General features: G+C 47.4%; 1 protein-coding gene across 2 annotated transcripts in view; it reads left to right on the top strand.

Moving 5' to 3' along the window:
* Positions 1-24,129, top strand: part of Nphp1 (nephrocystin 1) — a 61,213-nt gene that overhangs the window by 34,236 nt on the left and 2,848 nt on the right. For both annotated transcript variants that reach the window (XM_075962100.1, XM_075962099.1), the window contains exons 12-18: positions 7,222-7,296; positions 9,420-9,530; positions 11,416-11,498; positions 13,107-13,183; positions 15,026-15,125; positions 19,935-20,047; positions 22,049-22,122. In XM_075962100.1, the coding sequence (XP_075818215.1) occupies positions 7,222-7,296; positions 9,420-9,530; positions 11,416-11,498; positions 13,107-13,183; positions 15,026-15,125; positions 19,935-20,047; positions 22,049-22,122 (633 nt within the window). The remainder of the gene's footprint in view (positions 1-7,221; positions 7,297-9,419; positions 9,531-11,415; positions 11,499-13,106; positions 13,184-15,025; positions 15,126-19,934; positions 20,048-22,048; positions 22,123-24,129) is intronic.

The raw sequence follows: 24,129 nt of genomic DNA, 5'->3' as shown, positions 1-24,129 counted from the left end.
CAAAGCAGCTTTATTTATCAACCAGTGAGAACAACACATATTCACAGCATACAGAGAGACATCCCACAGCATTTCCCCTTTTCTGTCTAATCAGAATGAAAGGGGAAGGGAATGTGAGCTGAGCAGCAGCATTGGACTCTCTCTGTTCCCTGGTTGAGGTTACAGTGTGACCAACTGCCTCAAGATCTTGTGGCCACATCTAGAGACACTTTCTTACCACCATACTCTTAAGCAATGAGCCAGTGAACCCGACTGTTGTTAAATAATAAATCTCTGGGGGTCCCCCCGCCCGCAGCAAACTCCGGCGGGTCACAGCAGTGCCGGGCGCCAGCTCCAGGGTCCGGCACCCGAGCAAACGGCTGCAGCTTCCCACCAGCGGGAGGGCATACACGCGGCGGGTCCCGGCGGTGGCGGCGGGTCAGACATATAAACACAGGAAATAGCCATATAAGAATTTATTAACAAGGAGAGAAAGAAATAAAGGGAAAGAGAGAGAGAGAGAGAGGGATAGAGAGAGGGGGAGAGAGAGAGAGAGAGAGAGAGAGAGAGAGAGAGAGAGAGAGAGAAGGGGGGGAGAGAGAGAGAGAAGAGAGAGACAAAAGCCCCGTGTGAGAGGAAAAGCAGAAAGAGAGCGATGTCAGGGCGGGGTCAGGAGTTAAAAGGAGTGGGCGTGGCCAGGGCAGGGACCAAAGGAACAACATTCCCACATCTTGCTTTTAATAAAAAGCAAATTAGACACTCCAGTTTGAAGGAATTGGGGCGGCGAATTCTCAAGACTGCTTCCGGCTGATTGTGGGCGTCGTCTTTGGGGGGGCGCGAGAGAAGGCTGGGTGCTGGGAACATCCTGGCATAGCTGGTCTCTTCGCCCTTGACCGATGTCTGTGGCATGGAACTGGTATCTCTTATCCTGTTTAAGGTATTGGCAGAACAAAGTTAAATTAAGGGGAAAAAAATTTTTAGGACCAGGGGATTGAGGGGGTATCTGACCTGTTTAAGATGGATTCTTTAATTCGGCTCCCTGGAACTCACGAGAACTCCTTGGATTTGTGAAAACAGAAGTTTTAGACACATAATGACTGTAGCATAAGAGATAAATTTGGTTTGAAATTTGTTTGGTGAGGTCACTTTGCAAAACCTCTCAGCTGTCAAACTGTCAGAGATCTTTGAGAAGGATAAGATTACTTGAGTTACTGATTAGAAAATAACAGAGAACTTACTTGGTTGGCACCCAGAGCTACTCTTTTTGGGTCCTCCATGGTCGCTGAAGGTTGCACTTGAACTTTGTTGTTTAGCGCAGGGCCTGCCAGGCTCCAGAATATCCTGTGGGCTAAGAAGTCCGTAGGAAGACAAGCCTACCTTGACCTGAGCAGCTAGGCTGTCGATTCCAGTGATTCCGTCCACGTCTAGAGGTCTTTACTTCAGATGAAAGGCAGGTTTGCCCAATGGTCAGCGCTCTGCAGTTGAAGGACGTTGTTCTGCGCATGTCTGTCTTTTGTCTTCTTTGGAGGGAGCAGAGAGCTGCTGCTAGGAGCCAACCTGTCTCTTTTTTATTGTTGTGAAAAGTTTTTAAAAATTAAATACTTAAATATCACATTCCCCAGATCTCTGAGCAGTTGAGGGCTGTTTATCAGGTATAACTATAGTATAGAATTCGTTTGGAAAGTTGGGTCTGAGCTTGACCGCACTGGCTCTCAACAGGTAAGATTTACATTTGTAAAAAGGCAGATAGAGGGAAAAACTGCTTGTAATTAGTGGCAGAATTGACAATGGTAGAGAACAGCTTAAGAGACTTAAAGGTACATAGCAGTTTAAAATATATGTATTATTATGTATAGAAAGAGTGTACAGGAATTGGGCAAGTGGACAACTCTGATGGGCCCTATCAGAGACATGCCATTGCTCAAAACACATGTAACAGAGTTAACAGGAGGATTTTAGTGAAAACCGGGTGAGAAGACAGGGTAAGACTGGGACTAAAACCGGGATAGTGTGGTCACGTGGTCTGGCCCTCAGCCAAGAGGGCGGAAAAAGTCACCTGACCCATCTGGCCTTTAGCCAAGATGGCGACTGCCACGTGTTGTCTGCTCTGTTGGTGAACCGCCATGCCGTAACAAAAAGCCGCAGAGGGGAGGGGCAAAAAGCTGGAACCGAAAAAAACGGCTGTGTAAGTGTAAGGCATTAAAGCATGAGGCCGGACTGATAGGTCTGGGTGAGCCAATCGCTATCGCTCGACTGGGCGGAGCGAGAGCGAGTGGCCCCTCCAGGAGCGGTGGGGGGGGTATGGAGTTTGAGGTTAGAGCCCATAGGTGAGGCACAGCTCACCCGCAAGAAGGTACCCGAAAAGTACCGCGAACACGGCAAGGCCAAGAACTTAGGCGTCCCCAGGGTTCTTGGGGCGTGCTAAGGCTTAATTGGCCTGAACCCAACAACCATACGGGGGAGAAGAAGCCCCGGTTGGGAGGAGACAATTAAGCTCTTTAGGGCGTACTGCCCGGAGGCACCGCACCGTAGCGGGCCGGAGACAGGAAAGTTTAGAAAAAAAAGGAGAAGAAGGCCGGAAACACCGAACTTCCGGTTGCGGGTGACGCAGGCCTAGGCCAAGGGCAAGAAGCAAGGGGGGGGTGGGAAAGGAGGTTGGCGACCCAGTCCGGGACACAGCAGAGAAAGCCAGCCGGACAGTCTCTGAGCGCCCCGGGGGAAGGGAAGCCAACTCAGGTTAACTCACGGATGAGGATGAGGCCGTGGCAAACAGGTGAAGTTGGGCGCAGGTAATCGGTCGAGATGAGTCAAACGGCACCAAATTGTTGTTAAATAATAAATCTCTGGGGGTCCCCCCGCCCGCAGCAAACTCCGGCGGGTCACAGCAGTGCCGGGCGCCAGCTCCAGGGTCCGGCACCCGAGCAAACGGCTGCAGCTTCCCACCAGCGGGAGGGCATACACGCGGCGGGTCCCGGCGGTGGCGGCGGGTCAGACATATAAACACAGGAAATAGCCATATAAGAATTTATTAACAAGGAGAGAAAGAAATAAAGGGAAAGAGAGAGAGAGAGAGAGGGATAGAGAGAGGGGAGAGAGAGAGAGAGAGAGAGAGAGAGAGAGAGAGAGAGAGAGAGAGAAGGGGGGGAGAGAGAGAGAGAAGAGAGAGACAAAAGCCCCGTGTGAGAGGAAAAGCAGAAAGAGAGCGATGTCAGGGCGGGGTCAGGAGTTAAAAGGAGTGGGCGTGGCCAGGGCAGGGACCAAAGGAACAACATTCCCACATCTTGCTTTTAATAAAAAGCAAATTAGACACTCCAGTTTGAAGGAATTGGGGCGGCGAATTCTCAAGACTGCTTCCGGCTGATTGTGGGCGTCGTCTTTGGGGGGGCGCGAGAGAAGGCTGGGTGCTGGGAACATCCTGGCATAGCTGGTCTCTTCGCCCTTGACCGATGTCTGTGGCATGGAACTGGTATCTCTTATCCTGTTTAAGGTATTGGCAGAACAAAGTTAAATTAAGGGGAAAAAAATTTTTAGGACCAGGGGATTGAGGGGGTATCTGACCTGTTTAAGATGGATTCTTTAATTCGGCTCCCTGGAACTCACGAGAACTCCTTGGATTTGTGAAAACAGAAGTTTTAGACACATAATGACTGTAGCATAAGAGATAAATTTGGTTTGAAATTTGTTTGGTGAGGTCACTTTGCAAAACCTCTCAGCTGTCAAACTGTCAGAGATCTTTGAGAAGGATAAGATTACTTGAGTTACTGATTAGAAAATAACAGAGAACTTACTTGGTTGGCACCCAGAGCTACTCTTTTTGGGTCCTCCATGGTCGCTGAAGGTTGCACTTGAACTTTGTTGTTTAGCGCAGGGCCTGCCAGGCTCCAGAATATCCTGTGGGCTAAGAAGTCCGTAGGAAGACAAGCCTACCTTGACCTGAGCAGCTAGGCTGTCGATTCCAGTGATTCCGTCCACGTCTAGAGGTCTTTACTTCAGATGAAAGGCAGGTTTGCCCAATGGTCAGCGCTCTGCAGTTGAAGGACGTTGTTCTGCGCATGTCTGTCTTTTGTCTTCTTTGGAGGGAGCAGAGAGCTGCTGCTAGGAGCCAACCTGTCTCTTTTTTATTGTTGTGAAAAGTTTTTAAAAATTAAATACTTAAATATCACATTCCCCAGATCTCTGAGCAGTTGAGGGCTGTTTATCAGGTATAACTATAGTATAGAATTCGTTTGGAAAGTTGGGTCTGAGCTTGACCGCACTGGCTCTCAACAGGTAAGATTTACATTTGTAAAAAGGCAGATAGAGGGAAAAACTGCTTGTAATTAGTGGCAGAATTGACAATGGTAGAGAACAGCTTAAGAGACTTAAAGGTACATAGCAGTTTAAAATATATGTATTATTATGTATAGAAAGAGTGTACAGGAATTGGGCAAGTGGACAACTCTGATGGGCCCTATCAGAGACATGCCATTGCTCAAAACACATGTAACAGAGTTAACAGGAGGATTTTAGTGAAAACCGGGTGAGAAGACAGGGTAAGACTGGGACTAAAACCGGGATAGTGTGGTCACGTGGTCTGGCCCTCAGCCAAGAGGGCGGAAAAAGTCACCTGACCCATCTGGCCTTTAGCCAAGATGGCGACTGCCACGTGTTGTCTGCTCTGTTGGTGAACCGCCATGCCGTAACAAAAAGCCGCAGAGGGGAGGGGCAAAAAGCTGGAACCGAAAAAAACGGCTGTGTAAGTGTAAGGCATTAAAGCATGAGGCCGGACTGATAGGTCTGGGTGAGCCAATCGCTATCGCTCGACTGGGCGGAGCGAGAGCGAGTGGCCCCTCCAGGAGCGGTGGGGGGGGTATGGAGTTTGAGGTTAGAGCCCATAGGTGAGGCACAGCTCACCCGCAAGAAGGTACCCGAAAAGTACCGCGAACACGGCAAGGCCAAGAACTTAGGCGTCCCCAGGGTTCTTGGGGCGTGCTAAGGCTTAATTGGCCTGAACCCAACAACCATACGGGGGAGAAGAAGCCCCGGTTGGGAGGAGACAATTAAGCTCTTTAGGGCGTACTGCCCGGAGGCACCGCACCGTAGCGGGCCGGAGACAGGAAAGTTTAGAAAAAAAAGGAGAAGAAGGCCGGAAACACCGAACTTCCGGTTGCGGGTGACGCAGGCCTAGGCCAAGGGCAAGAAGCAAGGGGGGGGTGGGAAAGGAGGTTGGCGACCCAGTCCGGGACACAGCAGAGAAAGCCAGCCGGACAGTCTCTGAGCGCCCCGGGGGAAGGGAAGCCAACTCAGGTTAACTCACGGATGAGGATGAGGCCGTGGCAAACAGGTGAAGTTGGGCGCAGGTAATCGGTCGAGATGAGTCAAACGGCACCAAATTGTTGTTAAATAATAAATCTCTGGGGGTCCCCCCGCCCGCAGCAAACTCCGGCGGGTCACAGCAGTGCCGGGCGCCAGCTCCAGGGTCCGGCACCCGAGCAAACGGCTGCAGCTTCCCACCAGCGGGAGGGCATACACGCGGCGGGTCCGGCGGTGGCGGCGGGTCAGACATATAAACACAGGAAATAGCCATATAAGAATTTATTAACAAGGAGAGAAAGAAATAAAGGGAAAGAGAGAGAGAGAGAGGGATAGAGAGAGGGGGAGAGAGAGAGAGAGAGAGAGAGAGAGAGAGAGAGAGAGAGAGAGAGAGAGAGAGAGAGAGAAGGGGGGGAGAGAGAGAGAGAAGAGAGAGACAAAAGCCCCGTGTGAGAGGAAAAGCAGAAAGAGAGCGATGTCAGGGCGGGGTCAGGAGTTAAAAGGAGTGGGCGTGGCCAGGGCAGGGACCAAAGGAACAACACCGACCTTCCTTAAGTTTCTGTGGTCGGTTATTTTGCCGCAGTAGTGAGAAATGGAACAGCTCTACATAGCACTAACAGAAAGATAAGTAGAGAAATCCTGCAAAATCTGGTGGTCAGGAAGGCCAAGTGTCATTGTCAGCTGAACAAAATAAAGAGCCAGCTCACTTAGGACTAACCAGCTCCACCGTTTGCTGGCATGAGACCTGACCAAATGATGTGGCCTTGCTCACACTGTCCTCAGGGTTGATGTGAGGACTAAGTGAGTTAATACGAGTGAAACACTTAGGACTCCACTCAGCACAGGAGAGCATGATGTTGAGGGATTATGGTTGCAACTTAGGAGGGTGCTGCAGAGGGAGATGGAGGAGGCGAGAATCAACCAAATGTCCTGGGCTAGACGGGAGGGCAGAGTGTTAAGCAGGCAGGAGGCCTTGGACTTCCACATATGATGGATGCATTCATCCTTCATTGAACGTGGAATGTCTAATTGTGATCCTCACTTCCACACCTCTGTATAGAACCACTGCCAGTAGGTGTCACTGGTAACCACTGGTGACCAAAAGGAGATGAAGTGCTGTTTGTTTGTTTGTTTGTTTGTTTGTTTGTTTGTTTGTTTTAGAGACAGTCTCCCAGATACACCCGGTCTGGCCTTTCACAAGAGCTAGGAGGCCAGCTTTGTTTGTTCGTTTGAGACAATGTCCTGCCCAGGCTAGGCTGGAATTCATCCTCTTGCTTCTGCTGGGATTACAAATGTACACCACAACATCATGCTTCAGTTTGAAGTTTAATTTTTTTTATTAATACATGAAAATAATAAAACTTATACCAAAATCATAGATTGTAACTCATAAAACTGATTTGTATCAGATTTCATGTTATAGGTGTATCTAGTAGGAGCACACGTCCTCACACTGTTTATTCTTCCACGAGAAATCTAAGACTGCTGCAAATAAGAGGTGCTGCTGTTGGTACCAAGCAAGAACGTGGCACTTGTGGAGACGTCCCCCTCTCCCCCGACACAGCCAAAGTCTCTTAGCAGTTCACTAAAGGGCTCTGGTACCCTAGGTAGCAGGGAGATGGAAAGGAGCCCCAGACTTTCAGCTGGACGCTTCATCTTTGCTGATTTTCTCTTGGTAGAAGGAACTCAGGGCCTCCCACGTGCTGAGCGCATGCTCTGCACTGTCCCCACCCTCAGCTGTATGCTCGGTTTTCTCTTCCTTCTAATCTTTTGTTCTTCTGTTTTCTTTGTCCTATATACACACAGAGAGAGGGGGAAAGAGAAAGAGAGACAGAGAGAGCACCACGTCTATGCTGTTCAGTGCAGCGTTGTTGATGCCTTGGGACTCAGAAGTGCAGGAGTCTCAAAGGCTCCTACAGTGTGGTTTTAAATGAGAAAATCTCGTTTCAGGTTCTGAGCAACATCCATACAGTTCGAGCAGTCTGGCAGCCTAAAAAGCCCAAAACATGGACCTTTTCTCCCCAGGTAAGTCATCGCTGAGTGGGTTTCTTTACCTGCAAAGTGTGGGACATGGAGCGTGCAGTGAGTAGGGTCAAATGGAAATCTTTGTAGTCTTTGTTTTTCTTTGCCAATTTTGGCAAAAATCCCTCAAGCTCCCAGTCACTGGAGCTGTGATTTCTGTGAGTCGCTTCTCTCAGTGGATTTCAATATTAGGAAATGTCCCCTGATGGAGCAGAAAGCACGAAGTTAAGATTAGGATTGGGGTATTTTCCAGAAGTGAGATCTAGCAACTGTGCTGATGGCACCTGTATTTCCCTCAGGTACAAATCAAAGGCAAGCACCTCAGAGACGAGTGCCTCACACCCAGATCCTGTCAGGGCTGGGGTGAGGTTAGGGCTTCAGCCAGAGTCAGTTCCACACAGACGCTAGTGAGTCAAGGCTGTCTTGTTCTTTTTACGGTACTGTTTGTGGTTGACTTCTTCCTACCTCTAAGGACTCATTGTTGAGCATTCTCTCCCCTCCCACAACCCACTCCTTTGTTCCACTGTACACTGGAAGCCCTTCATTTCCCTTCCTCTTACTGCGTCAGGTCTTACTTAGCACAAGACAGAGGGTCAGGAAGAGGGCACAAGCTATGCTGGAGGCTCAGCCACTTCTCTTGATGTGGCAAGTGTCCTCCTCGGTGGTACAACTCCTCAAAGCCCTTGGTTCCCCTCGCACCTGCCTCTAGGGAGCACGTCTTGTCTCTTGGCTCCGACCTTCACTGTTTGTCCCTGTGCACACGCAGTGGTAAGGGTAGGGTTTTCTGTCTTCCAAGAATGTGAGTACAGGCTGCCAGGAAGCGTGGATAAGTATGAGTGAGCTCCTGGAATGAAACAGAGCACGCCACTTGCGCTAGTCATGTGGGAGCTCACACCAACACCTGTGAATAGCTGCATATCCACTACCGAGGGGCACTGGCCGCGGACACACGTGCACTGTGGTATTTGTCCTTGGTGCTGCCTGTGAGTTGGGGTCTGTGGACCATTCAGGCAGAGTGCAGTGCTTGTGAGGCTCTGAGGGTGTTGGAAGCACGGTGGCGAGAGGAAGGGAGGGTTCATCCCACAGGCCCAAGGGAGACTTTGAGCAAGGGAAACTAAGCCTTGGGGAATGGGGAGGGTTTCCTAGGCAGCGAAAGGGGTATGGTTGTCCAGGGAGATGGAGTGGGTTGAACAAAGGGAACGGGATGTCTGTAAGGCAGGAATAAGGACAAGTACGTGTTGGTCTTGGCTTTAGCTTTGCTTGCCAACAGCAGTGGTTGTGTAAGTAAAGCATGCAGGACTGGGGACTGACTTACAGTAGTTTGCTTCTTTCCCTGTTCTAAGCAAAAAAAATCAAGAAAGTTTAAGGTAATTTCCCTGTCAACAGAGACGCTAAATGTTCCTACTTCCAGTCATTGACATGTGAATCTGGTCCATCTACTTTCTATAAAGTTTGTTTGTTTTACATTTGTCTGTTTTAGCACATCTGTGTGTTGGAGGAAAGAGGGCTGCTTGTTGGTTCCCAGCTACTTAAGCCCTGAAATAATCACACAGAAACTGTATCAATTAAATCACTGCTTGGCCCACTAGCTCTATCTTCTTATTAGCTAACTCTTTCATATTAATTTAACCCATTTCTATTAATCTGTGTATCGCCACATGGCTGTGGCTTACCAGCTAAAGTTCTGGCATCTGTCTCCGGTAGCTCCATCTCTCTCTGACTCTGCCCTTCTTCCTTCCAGCATTCAGCTTAGATTTTCTGCCTAGCTAAGTTCTGCCCTCCTATGGGTCCAAAGCAATTTCTTTATTTATTAATGGCAATCACAACATATAGAGGGAAATCCCACATCATCCATGTGGGCATGTATATGGCACAACATACAAGCGAAGGTCAGAGAGCAGCCTCTAGGAGTCAGTATTCCTACCGTGTGGGTCCAGAGACCAAACTCAAGTCCTCAGGCCTGGCAGCAAGCCCTGTACTCACGGAGCCATTTCCTTGTCCCATCCCCTCCACCATCTTCCTCTATTATAACACCAAGGCATGAGCCCCTTTGCAGATGGATGAGGCTGGAAAGCCCTGCCCGCTCTTCACTTTCGGCAGTAATTTTGGTTTCCTTATCATTCTAGGTCACTGGCATCATGCCATGCTTGCTCGATGGGGACTGTTTCATCAGGTCCAATTCTTCAACTCCAGACCTCGGGATATTATTTGAACTTGGAATTTCTTACATTCGCAATGTATGTCAAGTTTGAAAGACAAACTGTTCTGATGCATCAAAAGAGAACAATTAGGAATGTGTCTGATTTACAAGCAAAATAATAGAAGCCGGGTTAGCCACACTTCTGTTGCTATGGTGAAATGCCCTGACAAAAGCAACTTACGGGAAGGGTTTATTCTGGCTTACACTTCTAGGGACTCACTCCATCGTGGCAGGGAAGGCATGCCAGCAGCAGAGGGAGGCAGACCATGAACAGGAAGTAGGACTGGACCAGAAATCTCAAGGCCCTACTTCCCTTAGCATGGTCCAAATCCCAAGTAGCATCACCAGTTGGGACCATGCCTGGGGGGGGGGCATTCACACTTTAATCTCGGGGAGGGTTTCTGTGCTTCAGAAATTGAACTATGAAGGAACCGGAGTGATGATGAATGTCGTTTTTAAAAAGTATTACATTTATTCATGGGTACACCATGGAGGTCAGGGAACAGTTGTGGGTCAACTCTCTTCTTTCACCGTGTGATCTTGAGCATCGAACTCCAGTTGTCAGGCTTGGCAACAGACCCCTTGGCTCACTGAGCCTTCTCACTACCCTGGTTCCTGATTTTTATGCGGTATTGCTAAGTGGTGTTTAAAGCTTGGCAACAGACCCCTTGGCTCACTGGGCCTTCGCACTGCCCTGGCTCCTTATTTTTATGTGGTACTGCTAAGTGCTGTTTAAAGCAAAGGAGTATTTGTTGGCATTTATAGCCTCACTGAACCCCAGTTGCCTTTAAAGAGTAAACACTGATAAAGTGTGGAACTTTCCAGAGGTAATTAAAAACTCCTGAGGATATTCTGGTGTGGTGGGGGGGTAGTGGGGAACTCAGTCACCTCTGTCTTCTGGGAGCCAAGTCCACTTAACTTTGTAGGTCACAGTTCTTGCTCAGTGACTTGAGAAAGTGGCAAGGGAACATGAGAAACATGTTTCAATGTTTGTCATGAGAATACTAAACCCCACGGTGTCCACCCTCACTAGTGACTCCACACGTTCATATTCTGGTCATAGCTTGAGAGGTGTAGCATATAAACTTAGCCTTGCAGCTAGACAGAGAGCTGTCACAGGAAGACCATGTTAACTTACCACATCGTCCTGTACATCTTCAAGACAGATGGATAGAACATGAGAAGAGCCCCAGTGGTCCCTGGCAATTGGCAGGAGGGTTGAGCTTCCTAGCAAGGGGATCATCGTAGACAGAGTTTCTCTGTGTCTCATCAGCCACTTCCCAAATAACCACTCAGAGCCTTAATATTAATTATAAATGCCCAGCTAGTAGTTCAGGCATATTACTAATTAGCTATTACAACTTAAATTAACCCATATTTATTTAAGTGCTACCATGTGGCTCATGGCTTGCTGCCTCATTTCATACATGTCCTGTTTCTTCTTTCTGACTGGTGACTCCTCTGACTCTGTCCTTCTTCCCAGTGTCTTTAGTTTGGCTCTCCTGCCTAACCTTATTCTGTTCAGCTATTGGCCAGTCAGCTTCTTTATTAAACCAATCACAGTGATATATATATTTATACAGTATAAAGGAATATTCCACTGGGGATCTTTGAGTTATTGATTCCTATATTCCATACCCCCTGTAAAGCAAAGCTTCAGAATGTCATGTAGTATCCTGCAATTTGACATTGTCTCCAAATTATGTTAGCACTAGAGACCCAATAGCAACAGTTACCTCAGGGTCAGGTTTAAGGGATGTCATTTGAAGTACCACGTTTAACATCTGACCTATAGGTAAAATGGAGCCCTGGCATGTTACAGCTTCTTTTCCTTGATGGACAGCTTAGTCCTCAGAGTGAGTGCTGACTGCTTCTGAGTGGTTATCTCAGACACCATTCTCTGTGCCTCTTTTATTTCATAGTCGACTGGGGAGAGAGGAGAGCTAAGCTGCGGCTGGGTATTTCTGAAGCTTTTCGATGCCAGCGGAGTTCCTATTCCAGCAAAGTAAGTGGGCTTATTATCCCTCACAAATGAGCAACTTTGCAGAAAATTCCTAGGGACTATCCTCCTCCAATTTATTCTGTTAATATTTCAACAAGTTTTGGAAAGAGGGCTTTTCACATCGATCTTGGTGTTTGAGAAAGAATGGATATTGAGAAATTGAGAAAGAGTGTATATTCTCACCCAGTAAGAAAGGAATGACTTGGAGATCCGTGTTTTAAAGGATAATTGCACGGGCTGTCTGCTGAGAACACTCAGTCTGTAGTCCTTATGAGAGCCCTGCACTCAGCACGCTGCAAACAGAGCCTGGCGTCCTTCAGAGAGCGGGCAGCTGAGTCTTCAATCCTCTGCCTTCCCAACAGGCAGGATGCTGAAATCACAGTGGCGGCAACTGTAAACAAATTGAAGCCGTAAGAGTAACAGCAGATGGGCCAATACCTATGTTCCACACACAAGGGTGAGGGGATGGCCTCCCCATCTCAGAAACTAACAAGAAAATAGATGATCACAATTTTAATGACCTAAGTCAAGGATATACAGTTACCTCGCAGGAGGAATACAGAGGGACAGACCTAGACTAGGATTCTGGGTGGGAAGTTCTACGATCCAGAGCTTTGGATCCAGCTCTTCCTGGGTGATTGTTTAGGTTCCTTAACATCTGAGGTCTCAGTCTCCTCCATCTTTAACCTAGAGATTATTTCCTATCTCAAAGCCTCCTGTGAGGATGACTATGCAACACTTCCCTCACAGCCTTCTCAGCTCTGGCCACTGGTTATCTGATATTACCCTTGCAGGAGGGGAGGGCATTTGTTACCAGTGGATTGTTATGGGAACCCTGATGTCTTACAATTTCTTTTTTAAAAATGAGTTATATTTAGTATATATAAATTGTAATATATTACAATATAGCGTAGGGTTATATTGTGCTTAGTAGAGGAGATAAGGAGACACGTACATGTCTACCTGTCCGGAAATGGAGTCACAGCTATTTTTAATCCCATCCAGTGCATGTTGTGTGGAGGAAATCACAGACTGATATGAACATGTTGTGTGGAGGAAATCACAGACTGATATGAACACTGTGACTCCACTTTGGTTCATTCAGGGCTGTGTGGTGGATCCAGGTAAACCCCTCCAGAGAGCAGAATGGCTAATAACTTTTAACTTCTCTGTGCACACATAAGTTATCCTTCCATAAAAGAGAAGCACATGGGAGCCAGAGGGTAGCAAGTCAGAGATACAGCATTCACCTAGCAGGAGAGATGGAGGGAAGAGGAGGAGAATGCAGTAGAAGCTAATAATGACTTCACTGCATATAATGACTCAATATATTTGAGAAATAAGAGTCATTACTTATCGACACAAATCATTTTAATGACATTAGGATCGAGCTCTTCATGTGGAAAATCACCCTTTCTGCATGCAGTTAGTACTAAGTGGGGGCGTCTGTCTGTTGTGATGCTGCTCATGAGAGAATCAGCACCTTGATTCGCACTTACCAGTGGTTGGGTGAAGTGCCCGAGAATACCTTTGTCCTGAAGCATATACCTGGCTGAGTCTGGTTCACAAATGCCTACAACACGGACCATCACGTATGCTGTTCTTTTATAGAACGTATGAACTCTTCTTGAATGGTGGCACTCCTTACGAAAAAGGCGTTGAAGTGGACCCCTCCATGTCCAGAAGAGGTACAGCCTATTTGTAACCCTCTGCTAGGGGCTTCTTAACCCCGGGATCCTGCCACAAGCAAGTTAAAGGAGAGGGGATTTAGTCTATGGTCACTGGCCCTGTAGCTCTGTGCCTGTGTTAGCAAAGAACAGCATGGTCAAGTATGTGGTGAAGAAGTCCCCGGGATGGCTGGGAACAGAGCAGGGGCAAGGGTCCCTCTATCTACTTCATAGGCACAGCCCCAGGGGCCTAATGTGTCCCTGAGGACCCCACCCTCAAAAGGTCCTGCCACCTCTTCTTTACAGGTCTTTTTTTTTAAAAAAAAAAAAAAAGATGTAGAGTGTGTGTGTGTGTGTGTGCATGTACGTCTATGCACCACATACATGCATGACATCTAAACCCAAACTGCATTACCCTCCTTTCCTTCAAGATGAGGCAGGCAGGAGAGATGCGAGAATGTCCCTGTGTCCTAACAAGACACACTTTCCCCTCTGAGTCATGGTCCTTAATGTGTCGTCAGTATGGAGATTGAGCCACTTTTATCTAAGTGTGTGTTTTTGCTAACACATCTGAGACTCTACGGTAGAAAACTGTGAAGAATGGGGACCTTGTCTCAGCTCCTTTTTACTGGACCTGGATTGATACTTGGTGTTAGTTGGGATTTTTATTGCTGTGAAGAGACACCATGACCATGGCAACTCTTATAAAGGAAAACATTTAACTGGGGCTGGTTTATAATTCAGAGGTTAGTCCGTTATCATCATGGCGGGAAGCATGGTGGCATGCAGGCAGACATGTTGCTGGAGAAGGAGCTGAGAGTTCTACATCTTGATCCACAGACAATAGGAAGTCAGTTGTCACACTGGACATAAGCGTAAGCTTAGGAGACCTCAAAGCCCACCCCCACAGTGGCACACTTCTTCCAGCAAGAACACACTGTCTCCAGCAGGTCCTCACCTCCTAATAGTGCCACTCCATTTGGGGGCCATTTTCTTTTAAACCACCTGTAATTCATCTTGGAAGGAAGACAGGGCAGTATTCAAACAGGGCAGGAGCTATGGATGGATGCTGCTCACTGACTTACTCCTCATGGCTTGCACAGCCTGCCTTCTTATAGAACCCAGAACCACCAGCCCAGGGATAGCACCACAATGGGCTAGCCTCTCCCCCATCAGTCACTAAATATGAAAATGCTACGTAGACTTGCCCGCAGCCTGATCTTACGGAGGCATTTTCTCAACCGAGGCCCCCTTCTCTCAGATTACTCTAGCTTGTGTCAAGTTGACATGAAACCGCCAGCACAATACTCGTGACAAATATAGAAAGAGTAGAAAAGGCTAACTCAGAGGCTATGTGAGTGCAGGCCAAGTCGCCCCCCAAAAGAAACTGAGTGCCCTTAGTGCCATCCACCCAGCAGTGTGCTGGAGAAGCAGGAAAATGGACAGTAACATAGATGTGGTCCTTCCTTGTAAAGTGCAAGTTCAACAGACCTGCAGTACCTTGGCATGCCTCCACCATCTTGGTCCTGGCTTGGTGCTGTAGACCCTCACCACTGCCCCATAGTGCGGGGTCTAACCTTTTAGAACAAGGGGGCTTTGGAGTCTGTGGGTCGTCTGGGAATACTTGGAGCCAGGCATGTTTTGTCAGCTCATGTCACAGAGTACCTGTCACAGTGCCCTATGAGGTGCCCTCTGCAGACACATAGGTGTTCATGTCCAGACAGGCTCCGGAAGCTGGGCGGGTGACCACTGCCTTTCATGCAATTCAGTACCACTCGCTATGGGTTCTCACTGAATATTTGTTTGAATGAACTCTGCTCCAAGCACTTAAACTCTGTCTCCATGTTCCTGATGCCTTCGCAGCCCAGGGCAGTGTGTTCCGTCAGATGATAAGCATGCGGAGACAGCCTCAGCTGCTGGTGAAACTGCGCTCTCTGAACCGGAGGTCAAGGGCCATGCTCAGGTGAGTGACTGACTTGCCTCCCTTGGGGGATAACGGGAGTGGGGGCTTCTCCTTGACTCTTGTTAGTTCCTCTTTGCCTCTTTGAGTACTCTGCCAAAATCCAACAGGCAACAGAACAGTAATAAAGCTTAGATTCACTTCCTCTTCAGGTAGATGTCAGGCCAGGAGAGATGGCACATTGGTTAACAGCATTGACTGCTCTTCCAGAGGACCTGGGTTTGGTTCCCAACACCCATATCAGGCAGCTTACAACCGTCCATAACTCCACATCCAGGGAATCCAATGCCCTCTGACCTCCGTGAGCACCTGCACACATAGTTATATGCACCTAGGTTTTTAAATGACGGATATCATGTTAGATCATTTAGACACTCTTGAATAGACAGGTCTTACCAGTGTAGTCCTATCCTTCTTTTCCATGTCAGGGTTAGGAAGTAAAATTACCTTTTTATGAAGCAGTTCTCAAGTCTTGACAGATGTACATGATGACATAATATTCTCCGCAGGCATGATGGAGAGCCTCCCATTCTCTCTAAAACAAGAGTTCTCTCCTGTCAGTGGGCTCCCGGCCTTAGCCGCTCATAGGATCGGGGAATTTAAATAGACTTTGAAGGGTTGAAGGCTAGGGACTGTGGGAAGGGAAGACTGCATAGGGGGCGGAGCCTACTGCAGAGGGCTGCCCTGCCAGGACCTGCTTGCTGCTCCTCAGTCAACAGGAAGTAGGTGTCAGCAAGATAGTTTTACACATCAAAGTGCCTGCCACTAAGCCTGACCGGCTGAGTTTGATCCCCAGGGTCCACACGAGGAAGGAGAAGACCAACTCCTAAAGGTCGCCTTCCTTCCCCCTGCCTGTGTGCTGTGGCGGACATACCCACACACACAATAAGTGAACGCTAGAATTAACATTCTTAGTGAAGTAGGGAAGTGGAAGACGGCTTGGCCTGCCCCTCGAACATGGTCGGTTCAGTCCAGGTTGTGCTGTCAGCCCAGACAGCCCTGGTTCTGGCCTCTGCTGACATACGGGGTATCCTTTACAGTTCAGTCTGTCAGCAACCATTAATAATGTGTTCATGGGGATATTTACTCTTGGCTTTTTCTCCTTAGATACTCACAGAGCCTCTAATCCACCCTCCCCGCTTTTGGCCAGTCTTATTTGAAAAATTGTTCCCTTTTCGAGGTGAGGAAGACAAACTCCTCACAGTAGCAGCCTTTGTGAGAGAAAAGCCAACTCCTGTCTGTCTTCACTCCCCCTCTCGCTGCTCCCATCGCTCACCTGTGGCCAGACCCCAGGGCTCATCAGTGACCGCTCTCAATGCTGCTTTCTTGGCTCAAATTCTGCTTCTCAGATACTCTTTCCTGTCTCTGGATCAAGACCTCTGTGTGGCCGAGGTCAGGAAGGCAGTTCTCTGTGTGAAGCTCCAAGCACTACCTTGAGTTGTACAGTAATGGACAAAAGTCTTTCGTCCCAGCCCCCCCTCCCGCCCCCGGACGTCAGGGACCAACTGAAGCATGTTAAATGCAGCTCACAGTAGGCACAGAAATGGATGTGTGACTCAATTTCCAAGTAGAGATTTTCCTGCTCATGTCCTCTTGAGCTTCTCAAGGTCTTCACTCCCCACTCCTGCTGTCTCCAGCCTCTCCTACCTGTTTGCTGGGTGTACCTTTCTTTTAGGCCCACAGACTTGAGCTGGGTCTTGAAATTGCCGTTCTGCTGTGAGCACCTTGCTGGTGTGATCCAGTCATTGGCCTTGGACTTTGTGGGGCCAGAGGATTGTGGGCTGTGAGACCTATGTGTGGGTTCAAGGCGAGAGGCTGGGCACCAGCAGTAAGCTTTGCATGGTTCTCTGCACTTCCACGCCAGGGAAGTGAAGATGGGCTGGGCTGTCCTGTTCAGCAGCCTCACTTGCCTGACAAGCCACTCCCCATGCTTTCCAGAAGAAGGGTGATGACTCCACCCACATTATTCTCCTCCTCTCTTTCAAAGCTGTTTTCCACTTCTAGCCCCTCCTTCCCCTGCTAACCAGCTTCACCTGTGGTTAAGCACAGTTCTCTTCTGCTCAGTGCTGAGAGATGCTCAATGGGGCTCTTTCCATTATGTCAAGAAGCATAAAACTGTGCATGAACACTGACAAGAAGCCCAGTTTCAATTTTCACTGGTGCCTGTTTTCACCCAAGATCCAGCTGCAGCTGCTTGTGGCCCCTCACCCATCCAGCGTTTTTGCGTATGCCCTCGGTATCATTTGCATATCATAAGACATGAAAATACAAAGTGCAGACCCACCTCTTTTGGGTTTTTGTTTTGTTTTGTTTTTTTGAAACTGGGTTTCTTTGTGTAGCTCTGACTGTCCTGGAACTCACTCCCTCACTCCGTAGATCGGGCTGGCCTTGAAATCGGAGATTCCCCCTCCTTTGCCTCTCAAATGTTGGGATTAAAGGTGTGCATCCCACTTCTTGAACCTGTTTCTTTGAACAAGGAAGACTCAGTTGGAGCTGACAGTAGCTCCGTTACTGTTTTCTTTCTTCCTTCCTTCCTTCCTTCCTTCCTTCCTTCCTTCCTTCCTTCCTTCTTCCCTTCCTTCCTTCCTTCTTTCCTTCCTTCCTTCCTTCCTTCCTTCCTTTCTTTCTTTTTTCTGAGATAGGGTCTCTCTACTATGTATCTGTGGTTGTCCCTGGAACTCACTCTGTAGACCACACTGGCCATGAACTCACAAAGATCCACCTGCCTCTGCCTCGTGAGTGCTGATAATAAAGGCATAAACCATCCTTTTCCAAAGAGGCTTAACTTGATTCAGTTTGACCAAAGGCATACTTCTGAAGTCCTGAGGAGAGAGGGTTCTGAGTGTCAGGAAACATGGATCCAGAGCGGTGGTTTGTATCAATTCCTACAAAGATGTTGAAGATATTTTCTTTCGTCTGTTTAATGCGTTCCCATCTTTCTCTCTTTTACTTATAGTCTACTCTCGTTTAAAAACGCAGTAGGACTGTTACTCCTGGATCCATTCATCATATTTCTAGCCCTCCGTTCCTGCGTGCTGGTCTCCAGGTGGAGGTCGAGTGAAGCATATTTTCACTTCTTCTGCTCGGCCTTTAGCTTAGCCTTTCTGATCATCTCAGGTCTGGAAAAAATGAGAAAATTTCTAAGAAAAAAAGTGAGACACCATTGCCTCATGGAGAAGGGAGGTGGAAGGAAAGGAGTGCCCATGCTGAGGGAGTACCCACGCCTTCCAGACAGATGGAAAAGGGGTGCAATAGGAAGAAGGAACAGTCCACCCCTTCCCCTGGCAAAAATTAGTGGCAAGTCGTCAGCCTGAGCCCTGTACTTGGCATTCCATGGAGCACTGCCCAGAGAAGCCACAGCCAGATGGAGAATACCCTTAGGAGCACAGCATGGACTTAGAGGGCATGGTGGCATTGGGGCACCATGAGTGGTCCTCAGCAGTCAGTCCATGAAATCTAGCTTGAATTTATACCAAATCAGTATTTTTGCATGCTCAGTGAGCCAGATAGTGCGTATGACTATGGTCAGACACCCTAGGAATGCAGGGGGGGAGTGGTTGGGGTGCTCATGTACATTCCTTAACTAGTTACCCGTGGACTCCTTTGCCCCCACACACCAGCCTAATGGCCACACTCACCTCCTCTTTCAGCCAGCCAGAAGCTGAAGCATTACCTGTGTGATCATTGTCCCTTCTAAAGTCCACTGGATATTAAAATGAAGGATTAATTTTAAAAATTGAGGCTGCCTTTGTAACCTTTGAACTATGTTTTTCTGAGTCTAAAGCAAGCTTCTTATAGATAACATATAGTTGGACTTATCTTTTAAAATTCTTTCTTCCAATCTGTACATTTTGACTGGGGAGTTTTGATCCACTTACATTTAGTATAGTTGCCCATGCGGGGTGCCATCATTTTGGCATTTTTGTTGCTTATCTTCTGTGTCTTGTAGCTTTTTTTCTTTCATATTGTTTTCTTTTTCTGTTTAATTGATTTTTTTGGCACTGATACTTTTGCCTTTCTATTTCTATTTGTGTAATCTGTAGATTGTGTATATTTGTTTGCACACGTACACATGTGTGTGTGTGTGTTTACCATGGATATTTTTTACATATTACCCCCAGGAGTTATAATAATCTATTTTAAACTGATACCATCTAAACTTCAATATTAAGTTGTTGTCTTTTATGTTTTTGAGCCCTTGCTGCATAATAGACACTATAATGAATGCTACACTTGCTTCATTTTAATCCTTTCAGTAACCTGAAATTCAAGTATTACTCTTGGCATTGTACAATAAAGAAACAAAAGCACACCGAGAGTGATTAATTAATCCCTCATCTGACTGCTAGGAAATAGCAAAGTCAGGATTCAGTTCAGATCTGTCATGCCTCCTTTGACCCACCCAGTCCGTGAACAGTCTGAACTGGCATTTCCTCTTCTTCCACCACATCAGACTTGGCAGCACCATGCTTTTGTTCAAGCCTGCAACTCTCTAGTTCCTTTCCAGAACAACACTTTAATGACTTTCCTTTGTATTTGACATTTAACATGGGTGTGTGTGCGAGCATGGACGCACAAGCGTTCAGCACAGTGCTGAGACATAAAATGTCTGTCTGAGGGGGCCGGTTATCTCTGGTTTAATGTGCCCGAATATGAGATAAGTTTTCCTTTAAACTGTAAAATCTTTTTTTTCAATAATAAAGTATAATAATAAAAACTTGGAACTATTCGTTTTAGTAATACACAGAAGAAAAAGCCTAGGAGGCTGGGTTGAAAGGGTATGTGTAATGGGTACCTTTCTTCTCCTGTCAGCCTGCTGCCCGAAACCTTGGTGGGGAGCATGTGCTCCGCTCACTTACTGATATTTTACCGACAAATCCTTGGAGATGTGCTTCTGCGAGACAGGACGAACCTACAGAGTGCTGGTAAGTTTGGGCTGTTTCCTGTGGGTTGGTGCTGCAACCCTTGAAGGTATGCATTCTGTGCGAGCCTGTGTCTCTGCCTACAGATGTGGCACATGGAATAAGACGTTAAATAGCACCAGGGCCAACACATCACTTAGAAGCAGCTTTGTGAGCTCACGTGTATTCAGTTCTTTCCCACTTCTTTTCCATTCTGGGCCTTTAAAATCCTGAGCCTATGTGGAAACAGTTTCCTTTTCAGTCTAGGAATCAGAATTTATTTTCACCCTGTGACCTATGCTTGTCATCTTACCAGGAAGAAACCAGAGTCATACCAAATAGCTGTTCTTTTTGTTTGTTTATTTGTTTGTTTTTCAAGACAGGGTTTCTCTGTAGCTATCAAGTCTATCCCGGAACTAGCTCTTGTAGACTAGGCTGAATTCACAGAGATTCACCTGCCTCTGCCTCCAGAGTGCTGGGATTAAAGGCGTGCACCACCACCACCCAGCTCAAATAACTGTTCTTAAAATAGTGAAGTATATCCATGGATCAGTCATAAGTCAGTATATCAAATAGTGTTGTAGTTTCTATGCCCTATTTTTATTCTTAGTACTTCTCTTTCATTGTTTGTGTAGTGTATGTGCAAGGATGCATGTACACACGAATGCACATGCATGTGGAAGTCCAAGCTTAGTGCTGGCTGTCTTCACCCATCATTCTTTACCTTATTCACACGGCTTGACTGGCTAGTTCTAGGGTCCACTCTCTACTGGATGTCCAACTGGCATTTGCGTGAGTTCTGGAGAATACAAACTCCAGTCCTCATGTTCGTACAGCACGTGCTTTAGACTTCAGCCAGCTCCCCAATCTTTGTCATTTGAATTCAAAACTTTTTTCCAAGTAAAATATTAAAAATAATTTAAAAAATCAACAAACTGTCACACATGAATGAACTTTCCAAGAGGAGTGAACATGCTATAAGAACTTAACCCTAAAGTAGAAAGAACATCATAATCTTTTGTGTATCACCAACACTCTAGAAATCAGTAAGTGCCCAGATACCTGTGGCCTTCTGGGTATATGATGTTGTACCATTGCGTGGTAAGTGAAAAAAGTATGGTTGTAGTCACCTTAATGGAGCAGCCAGGCTTCAAAATAAAATAGCACGATTACGCCCTTTAGCCTTTTAGACTAATTGGTCCTAAGAATCATTTCTGATTAGAGTAACTGATGTGCCTGGAGATCCGAGGCAAGAAAACGTGTCTGTGATGGCAAGATCGAAGTTGAGGGCAGGCAGGCATAGATGCAGAGGCAGGAGCATGGCTGCCCTGTGCTGCCTCACTGTAGACAGTTACGTTCCCTGTTAGAAAGCAGCCTGCACCAGAGTCTTGCCCCAGTAATGTAGAACGGAGTCAAAAGCCGCACAGAAAGGTCTAAAGAAGTACTTGTAACTCCTGGGAGTGCACTTGAGCTCTAAGCATTGCTTACCCTTGGGTTTAACAACCTGGGGCTGTCACCAGCATCCCTGTTCAAAGGCAGGCTTCCTGGCTGTTCCTGGAGAAGGGAGGTCGTCCTGGCTGTGGTTCTCTACTGAGGCACAGGATGGCGGACTATACTGCACTCTGCATTCCAGAAACAAAAGCCACTGTTTGAATCCGTGTGTTGCCTCTGTGATGGCATCAAGAGGAAGGGCCCGTGGGAGGAGTCAGGGCAAGAGCACTGCCTATGGCCCTGCGAATGAATTCCAGTGTCTTTGTCCAGGGAATTGTAACTGCTCTTCCACCTCCCTCCATCCCCTTCTACAGAAGACACAGTGTGGCCACCCTTGTTGAACACCTTGTTTCAGAACTCCCTAAGGTCAGATGTAGAGACACAGAGAGATTAAAGAGGAGGGCTCCGAGCCTCCGACCCCTCCTGGAGGTCAAAGTGTGTAAAGTGCTGTCAGCAAATAACTGGCATATAATTTTAAGATATACTGAACTCAAATCAGAATGAAGTTTGACTTCTTTCTGTTGTGTGTTGCAGATTTAATTAGTCATCCAGTGCTGGCCACCTTCCCTATGCTCCTGGAGCAGCCCGACGTGATGGATGCTCTCAGGGTGGGTACCATGTACTGTGATGAAACCTGCTGTATCCCAGTAATTCCCAATCCCCATTCATTGTCTAGCGAACTCAGCCTCGTCTTCCCAAGCATGGTGACTATTACTCCCAGGTACCACCTTCCCTGATGCAGTGGCATATAAGATGTCCTAGAGGATGCTGGGAGAGTGAAACTCCAGAGCAGTCAGTGTTCAGTCAGCTGAGCTTCAGGAGAGTCGGGGTGTGCATAACATTCTTTAATTGAACTCAGCACACTGTGCTGTCTGAAACGGCAGCTCAATAATAAAGTGGAGAGGTTGAAAATCTCTGATTTTCTGTTGAATTTGAGTCCCCAAAGCCGCTGTTTTATGTCTCAACCTGAAGCATCAGGGCCAGCCTTGTGACCATGCAAGGCTCATACACAGACAATACGGTAGGTGCCAAGGCCGAGTTTGTTTTGGAAGCCTCAAAGATTTAATGAAAGCAGCAAATGATGTTCAGAACTCTGCCTCATTAAAGATCCTTAGGTGAGAAGGACCTAACGAAAGGCTAGGGCCTCAGTGACCTGCTGACAGGAATGGTGTCACAGGTGTGGAAGGATCAGCAGAAACTTTGAGGCAGATTGAATCCAATTTGGTGTGATATATGTGGAGGGGCCATGGGTGGCCAAGGTCAGAGTCTGCATGTGGAGAGTGAGGAAGGCGGGGGTGATGGGCGACCAGGACAGTCCACTGAAGGATGCTTCCTCATGTCCAGGAGGATTGTGGCCATGTCAGTTGAGAGTCTTGCTGAGAGTGACGTCATGAGACAGGGAGGCGATCTTACAGAACAGACCCAGAAAGCACGAGGACAGTTTTAATGGGTTTTATTCATGAGGTAAGCTGTGCCCAGTGTTCTTGGACACAGCTTTCTTGAAGAGCATAAGAGAACTTTCAAAGGGAAGCCATGGTTCAGTTATAATCCCATCTCATGGCACAACAGTGGGCTTTTCTGGTTGAAGACTTATTTTCTGGATTTAATATCAGAGGAGCCTGCACAGCAGAGCAAGGCTATTTTCATATTGGAGTTTAGAAACAAAACAACAGGCCCACAGCAAGCTGAGGATCTTAACCGATACAGGACGGACTTGGGAGAGGGAGAGGGCCAGGTGTACTTTGCAAGTAGAGGTCAAGAAAGCAGGCAGGCTTCCCAGTGGAGCGCTGAGAAGCAGCCTGGAGTAGGGTATCTTTAGTTGTTTCTCACTAATGTTAGCCGTCCAGCATGACTCCATCCCATAGTTACCTAGGGGTAAAGGCTGGTAAAAGGCTACACCTCTTCTAGAACCAGCTGGACTGAGAGGCTTTCTCTTTTGCTAAAAGCCCCTGTGCGAAAGGGCAAAGATTGACCTTGGGATTTACACACCTTTGCCTCAGGCGCCTGATTGCTTCTGCTAACATTTCATTGGTCAAAACAAGTCACGTGATCCTCTTAACTTGAAGGGAACTGGGAAAGATAGGCTTCCGTTTGATTCGAAGAAAAGGATTGGGTCTTGGTGAGGTGGCAGTGACCCCCACGCATGCTTTCTATGCCCATCCAGTCCCTCTGTGTGAAATCCTGCCCTGCTTCCTGTGAACTAAAAGCTAATCAAGTCTTTGTACCTGACTGACAAACAGTTGGCAGGTTTCCAGACAGTGAGTCTACGTTACTACGTGGTTTTCACTTTAAGTCATAGTGTCTTATGACACCTGGTCTGCCATAAAATGCTGTCTCTGGAAAGGGTCTCATTCTAGAGGCTGTAGGCTGGGGTGTCACAGTCCCAGGAGGCAGAAACAGCCCTGCCCATACCCAAACTTCATGGTCGTCTCATCAGCACATCCTTTCTCCAGGAGATGAAGAGGGGGTCTCTTTCTCAGCACCGTGTGACCATAGGCACCTGTCCTACACAGGAGGGGCTCATGCTTTCAGGTTCCCTGTAGAGTTCAGTACTGATAGGTAATTACCTATAAATATACACAAATCAGCCCTGGACAGTCAGCCTGGAGGCTGGG

The sequence above is a fragment of the Microtus pennsylvanicus genome, chromosome 2, assembly GCF_037038515.1.
Source record: "Microtus pennsylvanicus isolate mMicPen1 chromosome 2, mMicPen1.hap1, whole genome shotgun sequence".
Classification (NCBI taxonomy): Eukaryota; Metazoa; Chordata; class Mammalia; order Rodentia; family Cricetidae; genus Microtus; species Microtus pennsylvanicus.
Note: the sequence above shows the minus strand (reverse complement) of the source record. Positions and strands in the feature narration are given on the sequence as shown.